Consider the following 14874-nt stretch of genomic DNA (forward strand, 5'->3'; position numbering starts at 1 on the left):
ATGGAGCTAAGCATGGCCTCTAAAGAATATCTTTCTGGTCTCAAGTGACAGGCCATTTCTATATCCATAATCAGAATGTATTTGTAGACTATCACTCCAAAATAATAATAATAAAAAGATCTTCCAGTTACAACTTCATACTACATAACTGAATTCTGTAGATTTCAAAACTAGATCTGCTCATTTACTATCTCCTCTGTGTTTACTACAGACCCGTTTCATTTTGCACTTAATTGGATTATTACAGCTAATGGAAAAATGAGATGTGTTAAATACATACCTTTTTGTACCCAATTAAATCCAACTTAAATCCCATACACGTATAAAGTTATAACTGATCATTGCACAATGCTAGTCAGCCGAAAATGCGGCATGATTAAACTTACAGGAAATTCTTCCATACAAATACGCTAAGCCATCACCAGCTTCAGTACTGACAGGGCAGTTGTTAACTTGTGATAATTTCCACAAAATTACATCTCCTATTAATTTCAGATAGGAAATAGACAAATCTAAGTTGATCTAGATGAACTGAAAGGCAAAGGAAATGAACAAATAAGAAAAACATACAACAATACTACAGGTGAGCCTGTAGGCACTGGATTGTAATTTAAAATACCTTATATTAACATGTTCACATATTTGTTTACTTCTTTATCTCAAAACACATTTCCTTTTTTCTTTCTTTTTTTTTTTGTTGTTCCCGGCCTTCAAACAAGTAACTTAATTTACTTCATGTTACAAAGAAACCTGTTAGACATTTAAGAAACCAAAGAAAATAGAAAAGAATGTTTCTCATTCAAAAAGAAAAATGAAAGAGTAGTCTTACTAACTCAGTTATTTCTGCATCAATTATGTATGTTAAAAGTAGTTTTCGACTACCAGCCATGCAAACTTAGGTTAGGAGCCAAAAATTAAGCTGTGGTCTTTCTGACTTCTGCAACCCTGAAAGGTGAGTGCTATCACCACATAGATCTTAGTAACTCAGTCCTTTCCAGAGCACTTCAGACCACTTTTCAGTGCACACTAGGGAAGGTCTCTTCATTTATGCAGGACTACAAAGATGGTAGTGAGGCACACATATGAACAAAGCCCATGAAAATAGGGGGTTAATCTTCAGCTTGAACATGTCCATTACAAAAATAATCCAGAGCAATATTACTTCTACAAGACGAACAAGGGCAGACAGTAATACTTTACACACCAAGAAGTTTTTATGTTTGGATGACAATGTCACTTGCCTATGATCCACTGAACAAAAATGTCACACTACTATTCAGTAGAAGTTCTAGTTTGTTGGAAAGGTTCTAGTTTGCTGGAAAATCTCTGTAAATGTTTAAAGAGCTGCTTTTACAACCTATCCACTTGGTTTTTTTCTCCTTCACTTTTTTCAGGTACAGAGCGATATCATAGTCTTGGTGCCCACTCAAGATACCTTCTACGAAACCTTCACTTGGTAAAACTAACCCAAACATGAGTTGGAGAAAAGAAAGCTGAGTGGGATATGGACAAGGTTTATGAAATCACAAAAGCAGTGGGTAAGGCGAATATTGAACTGCTATTTAACAAATTGTACAATGCTTGAACTAGAGAACACCTGTTAGAGCTAGCAGGAGATTGGGGGGGGGAGGGAGGAGAAGTAAAATAATGTACTTTTTAATGCAGCTGGTAGCAAATTTCTGCCATTTGCTGCCAAAGAATACTAGAGGCAGACAGCACTGAAAAAGAATATAATGGTAACAGGTCCATAAATGTCCAGATACTAAAGGGATAAGGCAGACATCCCATTGTTTGTGGACAGTCTAAAGGGAATGGACTACAGAAAGTGGACAAGCTTAGCTGCTGTCCTTAACCGGTATGTCCTATTCCCTATGCTGGAGGCAGAATGCTGGGACAGAGGGACCCTGCTGATAACCAGTAGGGTATTTCCTATGCTCTATAATATTCAGAAAGTTTGGAAATTCATTGTTTTAAAAGGTAATAAACTTGGATACCAGGACAGAGCATCAACAATTTACACTGCTGTTCAAAGATGTGTCACAAGTCAGAAGGACATGCCACTGTAAGAGCCGTGAATGCCTACAGAAAACAACACAAAGCAGTGAAATGTGGTACTGATAGGGTAAAATGCATCATGCTGGATCCAGTAGCCTAAGGGAGGTGAAGCTGCTGCTCCATGCCTCCAGCTCCAACCAGCAGCGAAGCTTAAAATGTATTCCCAGCAGGTGCATACACACAGAGCACACATATATACCACATACATACATATATGTGGCTGGACATGCAGATTTGAGCCTCCACACTATCCCTTGCACTCCCTCATGTATCCCACGCTCAGGCAGCAATCCCCCTTAGTCCAAAAGGTGACCTGCGGAGCTCATACTGATGGCTCATGGTGTTGCGATGGGCCTGGGGATAGCCCTGTCAGAGATTATTTGTGTTGTCCCCTGCCCAGCCCTCATCTCTCTGTGCTCCTCTGTGGATGTACAGATAAGCTTTATCACATAAAACCTAACAGGTACTCCAGCAGTCAGACAGCCCTGAAATACAATGACTTTCCACTAGCTTTCTAAGCCCTAACATACATAATTAATCTGTCACAGGTCATCTGTTTCTTAAAATAGCCTGTGAGGATCAATCTCCTTTCAGCATTTGTTAGAAATCATCGTACGTTGCTTGTCATAAACCAACTATGGTTATTAACGATTAGGTAAATCATATTATGAACCAACCTGTTAGTAGAGGGCTTTAGCCAGTAACTTACACAGTCTCTACTGCTACAGCTTTAGCAGCCTTATCAAGGTCAATGCAGCTACTCAAGTGGTTAAAGCATTTGTGTCTCAGCAAAATTGGGGTGTTACAGATCACAGCGCCTGATCTGCAGATACACATTCCCTGGGCCTCATCCAATGCCCATGGCCCAGTGGAGTCTTTTCACTGATGCAGGAAGGCTTTGCATCAGCCTATACAACAGCAATATAATTTTCCTTTTTGCTGTTTCATCTTGGTTTTGCTTATTACCTCTCTGTTGGTCTTCTGTTCCATTAAGTTGTTTTTGTGCTTCTTCGATTTTGTCTGCAAGAAAGAGAAGTCATTATTAAAATATATAAAAAAAATGCAAGTTTTGAGAAAATCATTTACTGAAGTCTGTCTTGAACTGTCTGTTTATATTGAGGAGTAATACCATTCACACATAAATATGCAGCACATTATAAGTAATACTGCCATATAAAATTTCATCATGTTTTACCAGCAAGACTATTGACATGTTAAATTACACAGAACTGCGGAGAGAAAAGCAATGGGATCAGATCTGCAGTCAACAGCTAATCCCACTGTAGCTTCATACCATCAATAATAATTTATGCAGTCAGGGGATTCATCAGAATAGGTATTATTGTGCATAACAGGGTATTTTAATATGTTTTTGAAAAGTGCTGTTAGAACAAGGCAATGCAGCATTAAGCATTGTGATACAAACAGCAATTAAGATTTGATACATGAAGCGTCGGAGCCAACGCTGCCACAAGGGAGTAGCGGGGGATGAGCAGTAGCCCCACGCTAATTCCTCCGCAAAACTACCCATCGTTCATACTCACACAGTAGGAGCAAAAAGCAGCCTCAAGCCTTTAAGCTCTCTCTGCTGTTAGCACGCCTGCTGCCCCCAAACTCATGTGTGCCAAGAAAAGGAATTGTGTTTCCACTGCTGTGGCACCACAGATCTGGCTGAGGGGGTGAGCCTCAATCTGTGTATGTCTGTTTACATGTAGAGCAAGAAGAAAATGGGCAGCAGGAACAAACAAAAACTCAAGGCTCATTTCTTTTTAGTAGAAAACAGTCCTTTGGTGTGTATGAGGGAAAAAGAGGTCATGTTGGTAAGGAGCAGTGGCGTGAGGACAGGCTACACCCCGCACTGCACCGTGGCCTGACTGACCAAGACCTGAGCTTGGAACATGGCTTTCAAACATCATCGAACATTTCCCAAAATACATGTGAAAGCTTTTTTGAATGGTGCAGTTTTTGTAATATTAAATTGAAAGAACAGAACAGAACTGCAATCACCCTAAACCTCTCTGACTGTACTGGTACGGTTTGTGAAATACCAGGCTTCCTGGCTGCCATACCAAGGGGGAAGACAGGCCTGCAAAGGCTTCACCTCTTTGTTCACCAGTGCAGAGGCTGGGTTTTACTCTGACTATTTACTCACCATCCCTATGCAATGCAAGGTTTCTAGAAGACGGTCCTTTCTTCAACAGACTCAAAATCAGTGGTTTTAAACAACTTTTCTAATACTTATGAGCTGAACCACTGAAGGATGTTTGTTCATCATTTGTTCACGGTTGGGAAAACAATTTCAGACTTCATTGTATTCTCAGTAGAACTAAAGAACTGTAACTGAACCAGACCCTTCTCAGATGATTTATGGCCGAGTTCTCTTCAGCTTGCTCCAGTCCTGTGTTTCTGCTTCTCAAACCTAGCACCTGGCTCCTTTTCTTACAGATGCTGGGTAATTTCTCTCCTGCATGCAAAGAACACAACAGACCGACCTACACGCATGGTTACCAACCAGGCTTCCAGAGCTAGAGCAAACTGAGCTGCTGATGAGAAAGACTACCCCCACAACTTTAAAAGCCAAATGTCTTCCTTTTTCCTCTGTGGTTAGCACGATGTACATATGTATTTAAAGCAAAGGTTTTTTTTATATATGCAGCTTCTTCTGTACTGATTCACTGGCTGCTAAACGCAAAACCTAAGTGACTCAGAAGGAGAACACCACGTTGCTCGCTCATCACTGACCCTGTTACACAGGCTCACTTTAAATCACTCACTTCAAGTCTTCATTGTTGGACAGCTTTCTAGATTAAGCTACTGCTGAAATAGTGTATGTATCTATACTTTTTATTATTGAGAAAGGGTTGTAAATTACATTTTTTAATAGAAAGAAAACAAAGCATGTTTTATAAATACATGCTACTAATGCTATTAGAAAAAACGCATCTAACAATCTTTTTGTAGAAAAAAAAATGTAGAAAAACGCTGTTTTTCTACAGATTAGTTCTTTATAGAAAGGTGATGGAATAAGCTATTTACAGAATTGCACAATACCCGATGAGCTACCTGAACACACAGGAAAAAATAAACATTGAAGAATTAATCCAGATTTACCAAAAAGCAGCAAGCAAGCAAAACCACAGACTGGCTATCAAATTCATATCCCCTCTGTTTAGAAATATATCTAATGTACAAGATGCAGTGTTTAGCTCTTGAGAGGACGTAAAAGATTTGTCACCAAAATATTTATAAACAAGCACACTGACAAATGTAATTTAATTAATAAAAGAATTACCTGCATACTTCACATAAATAGTAAAATAAATTCAAGTGTTTAAATTCACAATCATTCTATTTTAAAGAGAAAAATTACTTACGTATTTTGGAAATATGTAACATTAAATTGCCAGAAAGATAAAGTATCTTGATCTCCTAAACTCAATTATCTCATTTAAATGAGATAGAGAGAGAGGAGTTTCTATCAGAAATTCCCAACTGCTTCTTTGTCAAACTGTAATCCCAAACAAAGAACCACAGACAACAGAAATAATAACTAGGTAACCATATGCTTTGTACACAGCCAAAAAATCTTCTACACTTCCTGCATCTCCTTAAATCTTTTTCCCAGTGAGTAACATCAATTGCATAGATGTCTTTCTACCTGTAGAGGTATCTGTGCAGAAGAGTTTCAAGAACCATGAGCACAGCAAAAATATGAATATTGCTTCTGGTAACTCAGGGGGTGGCTGTGGATTGCCGAACAGCAAGCAAAGACCTGAACAGAGAGGGCACAGCATCAGGAAAGGGACTTTGGTGACGAGTTGGGCAAGGTCTGCTGAGTTGTAACCATGCACGGCAATGCCTCGCAAGCCCCTGCTGCTGCACTGTGTTGCTAAATCTTGACCGAGACCAGATACTTCCAATTTTGATAATATATGTAGAACAGGTACTAATAGGTCTAGCTGCTAGCACCTTCATTGGGCACAACATCCTTTTAATGATCCTTACCGGGTAGCTGCCCCTTCTTATTAGGACACCGAGGCATTTTTCACAGCCCAGTGCTAAATCTGGAAGAGTGATAAATCTGGTCTGTGTTTTACAGTTCCAGACACTACATTGGTGGCTGCCTCCTAGAATGGTTCACAATAGTTTTAGCTTTGAGGGAAGAACTGGGTTACCCCAAAACACTGTTGGCTCAAAGGAAGGAGTGGGTTATCCCAAAACTCTGCAGAGAAGGAGGGAAGAGCATGGAGGTGAGTAAGCAACTCACTGAAGTTAAACTGAAAGGTGGCTTCCCTTTGTTCTTCTGAATACTCACAAGCATACCAAAAATAATTTGCTGAATAGCAGAGCATTTATATCATCTAGTCATTTCCTTCCCTTTTTATCCCTTTTAATTAGCCTTAGGTGAAACATTTTCAGGCAAATTATTTAAAATAATGTATCCTTTCTTTCATAATTGTATTACAGATTCTCTAACAGTAAACACCTTTGTTAACTCTTAAACAAAAATACCTTATACAAAGATCATCTTGCAAAACCTAGGAGGAACCGAAAGCTGCGAAGTCCACTGTTAATTCAAAATAATATCAGGAAATAACATTATCTGATCTAATACTCACTTAATTTTGATTTAGCGTCCTTTCAGTTTTAAACTCACAGTACTGAGGATACTGCCTCACCTGAAATTCTACAAAGGAGACATTTGTGTATCACTAGAATAGTATTTAATTTTACTAGGATAACAGAAAGTAATATTACTTCTGGAAATTTCTGGTACACTGCAGGTATAGCACCCTCTTTACTGCTCATACAATGACAGAACAGCGCCTAGCTGGGCTGTGGGCTTCTTGCAAGACACATTCTAATACTGCCAGCAGACATTCTTCTGAATGGCATACATCTAGAAGTAAATGATGACCACGTGAAGGCACACTCTCACTTAAGGCAGGACACTTCTCATTAAGTGCTCGCTAGAGGCGAACAATAACAAAAGGAAACTGTGGTGCATCCATCAAGTAGAGGAGACCAACAGTGCCACACATCACGGAACCAACTCTTGGTTATCAGAAGCAGGTGCATACCACAAAAAAAAACAAAGCACAAGTAATAGAGCATAACAGTAATATATATATATAAGATGTAGCAAAACAACATGGGTACATGAGAGAGGAAAAAAAGTCTGCGACTACCCTTGAGATGCAGCAATTCCCAACAAAGCCTGTCTGTAGCTGCAGGCACCTGTGAACTGCAGCACAGGATGAGCACCACTACCCTTTTCCAGCCTCCAGTTGTCCGTCTGTCCTGACTGCATTCAGCCCACTGCCCCGCAGCTTTGCACCGATTGTGCAATATTGCAGTCCAAGTGCCCAAGCTCTGAATGTAACTTGCTCAGGAGCATTGCCCTGCCACCACCACCATAACCCATTCAAACAAATAGAGCTGCATTTTTATTAGTGTTTGTAGTACCGGGATGACTTCTTGATTTAATCTCAAGTATTAAAGCTTTTCACACTATTGTTCAATACAGCTCTCCCAACAGATGTCCACAGCATGGAAATATCAGCAAATTCCTTGGGGTTTTAAATACATAATGTAACTGTGCTTTCTAGGAATGTGAGGAAGGAGATCTGCACACAAGAAAAGATGTTTACTGTTTTACATGCCTCCTGCTGTGGAAGATCATTAAGTGGACACCAATAGAGTTAGTTTGAAAAGGCAGTGCTGTGGTGAATGAAAAATAAATGCAAAAACGAACCAGAGTTTTCAACTTTACATTCTCTTCTTGGTATTCGTCAAGGATATAACCTCACAGATTTAACTGCACACACCACAAATAGAATGTAGTTTTAAAAGACCTTGGGTAGTTTTCTTTTTAAGGCATCAACATAAACAAACATGCTAACATGTATTAGAAGTGCATTAGGCATTTTCATTTTACACATGAGAAATTTTAAAGGCCTTACTTATATGATCAGCTAAGAAAAAAAAAAAAAGGGTTTAGGCTTTGTGGAAAGGACAGCCCAAATACTAAAACACATGAGGTTTGAAAACATGAAACCAGTAACTTCTGACAGCAGTTTAAACTGCAGCAAATGTAATCTTCCATTTTCAGTTTCATTTGTGCGTTTTGTTTTGTTGTTTTTAAAAACAAACAAACAAACCTCATACTTTAAGTTACCAGGAGAGTTTACGGGGGGGGTGGGGGAGGAAGGTGGTAAATGCTCATTAAACTCAAGCAAAATGCCCAATACATTTCACTGTATACATTTACATGCATCCGTATAACTGTAAAAAGATTTCTTGATGAATATTTAAAACTTCTCTATATAAAAGCGTGTTTTGTAAAAATCCATATACTTCTCTACAGATAACTGGAGGATTAGCACTTAATATGGTACAAATCTGCTAGAATTAGACTACTGTATCAAAACTTCAAAAAATAAACATTTCTATTTTGCCTGAAAAGCTAGGTTTTTATATTCAATTTTTTAACCATAACAGCTGGAAGGAAAATGTCTGCTTTTCTTCGCTTTAGTTAAAGAAAGAACTCCCATGCCTTACTCTTGAGTCATCCTAAAAATACCTCCAGCAAAACAGCTTCATATGACAGCAGTGTTTTTTGTGGCTTTCTGAAGAAAATCACTCTCAACCTTTCTTTATCATAAGACATTTGAAGATAATTTTAAAGATCACTTTTCATGTTTTTCAGTGGACAACAAGAAAGATATCAATTTAGAGAATCACAGAATTGTCTAGGTTGGGAGACCTCAAGATCATCGAGTCCAACCTCTGACCTAACACTAACAAGTCCTCTGCTAAACCATATTGCTAAGTTCAACATCTAAATGTCTTTTAAAGACCTCCAGGGATGGTGACTTCATCACTTCCCTGGGCAGCCCGTTCCAATGCCTCACAACACTCTCAGTAAAGAAGTTCTTCCTAACATCCAACCTAAACTTCCCCTGGTGCAACTCTAGCCCATTCTCCTTATCCTGTCACCAAGCACGTGGGAGAATAGACCAACCCTGACCTCGCTACAGCCTCCTTTAATGTACTTATAGAGGGCAATATGGTCGCCCCTGAGCCTCCTTTTTACCAGGCTGAACAAACCCAGCTCCCTCAGTCGACTTTTTTTTTTTTGTATCTATCTTATCGACTTATTTTTTTCTTGTATTGATCATCTAGATCACTAGCAGAAAATAAAACCACAGTTACAAAATATTCTTCAGTTAAAGTACAGTAATGCAATCACACTATACGTATTGGGAAGTGTTACTGAAAACAGAATACTGGGTGGGATGCTTGTGTTTTCGGGAGGAAAACTTACAGACAAGGGGCAGAAGGCTGAGGTGCAGTGTGGAAATCTCCATCTTCTGTCTATTGAACCCAAAAGGGTAAAACTCCAGTATGCCAGCACTTTGCATCTCAGTGTATGAACATTGCTTCTGAAAGCATTAGAATACTACCAGATTAACAAAATAATGAAATAATAATAATAAAATAAAATAAAAAAAAAAAACACAGCACAATATGAACCTTGCAGACAGGTGCTGAGCATGACGGAGAGCTCAGGTGCTTCATGGAGTTGCCAGAACCCAGCTGCAACTGGAGCAATTTCCCACCTCCCCCGAGGGGAAGCCTTCAGGTTTTCATGTCCCTAACGCTCACCCAGGGGTGCGGGAGCTGATGGTGGGACCAAGCTTGGACTGATTCTCTGCAAGAGCAGGATGATGGAGCAGTTCCCTCAGCAACACAGCCATCATTTAGTCCAAAAGGTAACTGAGACGAACCCTAGGACTTCCCTTAACTAGCTGATTATAAAAGAAGGGAGGAAAAAAAAAGAGAGCACGCACTAAATTGAACACTGTTGCAGGCAAGGCTGGTAGGATGAAGGACACAGAAAAGGGATGGAGAAAACAGGAGGCCCCTATGTTTTTTCTGCCTCTCAGAGGCACCTGCCAACGCAGGAGAAGCATGGCCTGCACTTGGAGTGGGAAGGAGGGCTGGCAGCAGCGGTCCTGGCTGCAAGGATGAGCTCATCCCTGAGCAAGTAGGTTGAAGAGCTGGCAGAAGATAAACCAGTTGTGCTGAGGATTCCTTTGATGGCCCCAAATTCCCACCGCTGCCTTCCTGCTGCAAAATTAAAATCTGTGAGGCTGGCAAACGGCAGCAAAAAGACATTTCATGAAACCTATATGACATTCAAATTTAAATCTAGTTTTAATTAAAAACCATTTGTCTGTCCCCAAATGTTTCTTTTTTCTCATTTAATGAGGAATGTTCAAGATTAAAAGGAAAAGATCAGATGAGGCAAAAGCAGTCCCCACATCTTTTTAATTTTAGTGTGGGAACCTGACACCTTCTGGCACACGTTCTGTTTCATGGCTTCTCCTTTTCAGCTCGGGGCTCGGTGAATCAAAGCCCCAGGGCTCAGTGGGTTACTGAACACAGGCTAAGCATGACAACTGATAGCAGTGCTGATCCCACCCCACCCCACCACTCTATCCTTGCCATCACATACATATTACTTAAGCAGGACAAGGACTTCTGATGAGACTGACAGGGTGTATGTGCATGAACTACACACACACTTCATGTAGGAACCCAAGCTGAGTCGCTACTGTGGAATTTCCAATTTTTCGGGACATTTTTTATTATGCAGCATTGAAATTTACCAAAAGCTGAGCACACAAGGATTTTTGGATGGTCATTTCTTTCCAGAAGTATATAGGACAAAAGAGACACCTCAGTAACTTTCTAGCCCAAGAATTCTGAGGTGGGCAGCTCTTTGGAATGGTTTGCTGCTGCTGGGCATCTTCCCATCTTTCTGCTTTACTTCTGCGACACACGCGAGGCCTGACCAGGGAGATAATTCACTTACACATTGTTTCACTTCTGTAATGAACTAGAAACAGTACTGATTGCATTTACATTTGCATGACTTCTAATCAGTTATCTAGCAAAATAATTACAACATTGCTATACTGATGTCTAGTGCATTGTTCTGTGCAGCCAGATTCTACCTATCCGCCTAGGACAGGGTGATTGCTATCACTGCAATCTGCTTAATAATTATTTAGGAGCCTCTAGGGTATTTACTGTTCCAGGTTTCATTTCAGCTTTTTGTTTTTTTCTATACCTATCCCAGTATCAGGGTTAAAAGTTAAAGTAAAATTTTAAAGCTGACAAGTTGCTTTAGCTCACCACCTTTCCAAGCTGCTGCCATGAGCACCTTCAGGCCTTCTGTACCGAGGCAGGTCCCTCTCCTTTCTCCCCCTGTGGGTTCACTGTCCTTTGATCTTGTGCCCCAAAACTAGAAAAAAGTGTTTTTCATTTATTCTTTTTTTTTTAAAACACCTGACACAAAGATTAAATGAATGCCAGTGAAACCCCTGTGTGTTTTTCTTCAAATTTTCCACTCACCAGAAACATGTAAAAATAACACGAGGCACAAAAGATTTCTTAAATTTCTATACTGTCTCAAATACAGACTATACCAAAGAAGCAATTAGCTGAGCCAGCCACTCCCCAGCTAAACAGGGAGGAGCGATTTTCCATTAAGCTTTCTGGTACTCCAAAAGCTCTCCTACTCAGCTTTGCAGCTGCTGAGGGAGCGCTTACCAAACCCAGCAAGGAACAGAACTGGTTCAACAAGCAGAGCAATGAGAAAGCTTGTGTTTCATCACCTGAAACAATAGCTCAGAGACTTTCTTCAAGTTCTCTGAAGGGTCAAACTGCTCTTTAATTTCTCCTCCTATTTCTGGAGCTCCTCAAGCACTACTGAGTTACAAGCCAGAAATCATGCAGTTTTATAAACTAAGCATTCAGGAGCCTGAAGCACCAACAACCCCGTTAAAAACACGTTAGGTTTTCTTAAGCTTAGCATACCTTAAAAATGATCTCTTAACTGAGATCCCAAAACCCTGACTGATAGAAATGGTGGAAAAGATAAGATCTTTAGGAGGACTTTAGATTCCGAAGTTGGTAAAATTCTCAGATATTAAGTAAATAAATAGTACCGGTGGCTTTGAAGAAAAAAAAACAAAAAACTATATATATTTGATGAGGCTCACAAGAAAAAAAGGCCTTTCATATGACCTCCACGGTGGAGGAAGAAGTGAGGAAAGGAAAGAAAATTAGGAGCAAAACGTCAGAATGAATCCCACTGTTCAAGATGAAGGCACGCCACAGACATGTACTGCAACAGGTATGTTTTCCTCCACAGCTGCCATAAACATTAGCAATATTTTATTTGCTTTTTGACAGCTAGCAAGTATAGAGTTCACTTCTCCACACAAATATATGACCTCAAGATCCCGTGCCTGAGTGTAAACTAGAAACTCAATTTAAATGAAAGGCTAGAATATTTTTCCTATGGATATCACTTTGCATTTATCTGCACTGGATTTCATTTGTCATTTTATAACCTAATTTAATTTTTAAATGCTTTGCATTTCGTTTTGCAACTTCATCTTTACTACCATGGATAACTCCCATCAAATCAGCAATGCTGTCACTTCACTGTTCGTGCTCTTTCCCGGATCACTCAGAAGAACTGGAATTGACAGATGCACATTTAAATTAACTACAAAATGGCAGACAGCATTTGTCTGCTACAGAACAGGTACAGACTGCAAAACATGTGAGTATCAGCCTCTGAATGAATTTACACACATGAGGGGTTGGGGGGGAGAAGGGGGCATGTAGAGGGAGCTTACTCAATACTCTATCAATACTCTACCTTCTTTAAAATCCACCCTCTCCAAATTTCTCTGTGCCTTCACCAGACTGCTCAAAGAACATGCCTGTGGTTTGTCCCCCGGCTGCACTGCCCATCCATCCCTTACCAAACTCCAGCATCTTCATACAACTTCCTTATAACTGGGCTGGCTCTAACACAGCCTGTGGTCTTCTCCTAGACCAGTTAAGTTAAAGCTTTCCATTATTCAGACTAACATATCTAATTTTTGCTTGCTTGTTTTTCCAAGAGTTTAACAGGACTTAATATTACACAGTGAACTGCATGACTCAAACTTATGTCCACTCAGAATGACATCAGTGGGTCTTACTGCTGAAAAAAACAAAACATCTAAAAAATCCACAATTAACTTCTTACACTAGATCTTGCTCAGCTGTGGACTTCTAAAGTTTGTCTTTCCAACGTAGTCTTCTATTTTTGTCCCTTTTTTTCCTTTAAATGCTACATGAAATGTTATGAGCTGAAGCTTTAAAGTGGAAAAACAACAACCAATATTGGATTGGCAAAAAGCAAAATGCTTTGAAAGCTGGTCAAGCTACAAGCTGATGCAGGATCACGTGTACCTGAAACACAAAACCTAAGTGAAGGCACAAAGATATGATGCTCTCTTGTTAGCATGGCGCTCTAGCCATGAACATGGTATTAGCCATTCTAAGAGGCTTATCCAGAGAAACTTGCCATGGAGCGTTCATGTTTGCTTCTCCGGGCAAACAATTAGACCACAGATGGCAATTTTGAGGCTGAAAACATGGTATTTTGTTCAGGAACGCTGCATGGGGTGCTTGGGTTTGGGGATGCAGACAGTAGCGAAGCAGAGGTGATCTGGAAGCTCAGGCATGGGAACTCCCTCAGACCCGTGGAGAGAAGCAGCAGAACCTGCAGTGCCCTCAGGTGTTCCTTCAGCAATCTGCTTCAAGGGACAGAACGGCTCCAAAGGGAAAAATACAGGCCAAGCAGGAGGAAGAAGAGGAAATTAACGAAAGAAAATGAATATCAGAAGGGAAGCTGTGGGCAGGTTAGCCTAAATCATCCAGCTTCTCCAGACACATCCCAGGCTGCTACTTTGGGGAGAAGGGGGCAATTTGGCAGACATATGTAGAGGAAATCAGAGGCATCAGGGAGGAATTTTATGCTGAAAGGAAACAAAAATGGTTCATGCGTTCACCAGTATATTTCCAGCAGATCAAGACAACCTGAAATTACAAACAAAATTGCAGCTTTTTTATTCTACTACCTACAAGAACCATTAGAAACAAGTTGTTATGAAGTCACCACTCAACTCATGAAAGCAGAAATTGCATGCTGGTCTTGCAGAGTGCCCCACACCACACAGCAAGAGGTCCCCCACCATGATCCCCCAAGCCCCATGAAATCTGGAGGGTTTTTTGGTTGTGGGGCTTGAGGGGAATACGTTGGCAGTGGTAAAAGGAATCTGCCATGCACCCTAGATTCTAAGCAGCACCAATTCTGAAGAAAAATACAAGATGTTTTCTCTCTCCTCTCTCCAAGAAATAAAAGGAAGTAGGCTGAACTATCTTCTTGGCATTCCTTCTTTGATCATCTCTTGAACAACAAAGAAGCTCTTGGGGAAAAAAAATGGAACACTGACACTGCAAATTTAGTTCATTATTTTTGTACAAAAAGCTTCTTATTACAAGAAACTACGAAGGCTTCATTCAGTAAATAAAGAAGAATAGGAAGCAAATTATGGTAGTATTACTTCGTAGCTATTTAAGTGCATTATTAATATACTAACCAGTATTTTGAAAAACAGAGCAAAAACTCTATAGGTCCATTCACATTATTTACTGTTTTAGCCACTTTATAAACCATCCCAAATGAAGTGCAGTTCCTATTCCTGTGAACAACAAAGCATTACTTTTTTTTAAAAACACTGTAATATCAAATAAAAACTATACTGAAACAAACCTAGTTCTCCTCCCCTCCTTTTCCTAGGTACATTGGGGAAATTTTCTTTTACCTTTTTTTTTTTTTTTTTTTTTTTTTTACCTATATTTCTTCACCTATTGGAAGTTTAAGGAAGATAATTAACTTCTAAC

The 14874-nt window shown here is 39.8% G+C and overlaps 1 protein-coding gene across 3 annotated transcripts in view; it reads right to left on the reverse strand.

Annotated features, from left to right (window-relative positions):
- The window catches only part of HIVEP1 (HIVEP zinc finger 1), a 119289-nt gene that overhangs the window by 45624 nt on the left and 58791 nt on the right, over positions 1–14874 (reverse strand). For all 3 annotated transcript variants that reach the window (XM_084282893.1, XM_084282891.1, XM_084282892.1), the window contains exon 3: positions 3022–3075. In XM_084282893.1, coding sequence (XP_084139019.1) covers positions 3022–3075 — 54 coding nt within the window. The remainder of the gene's footprint in view (positions 1–3021; positions 3076–14874) is intronic.

Source organism: Netta rufina (assembly GCF_964035555.1).
Source record: "Netta rufina genome assembly, chromosome: 2".
NCBI classification, from domain to species: domain Eukaryota; kingdom Metazoa; phylum Chordata; class Aves; order Anseriformes; family Anatidae; genus Netta; species Netta rufina.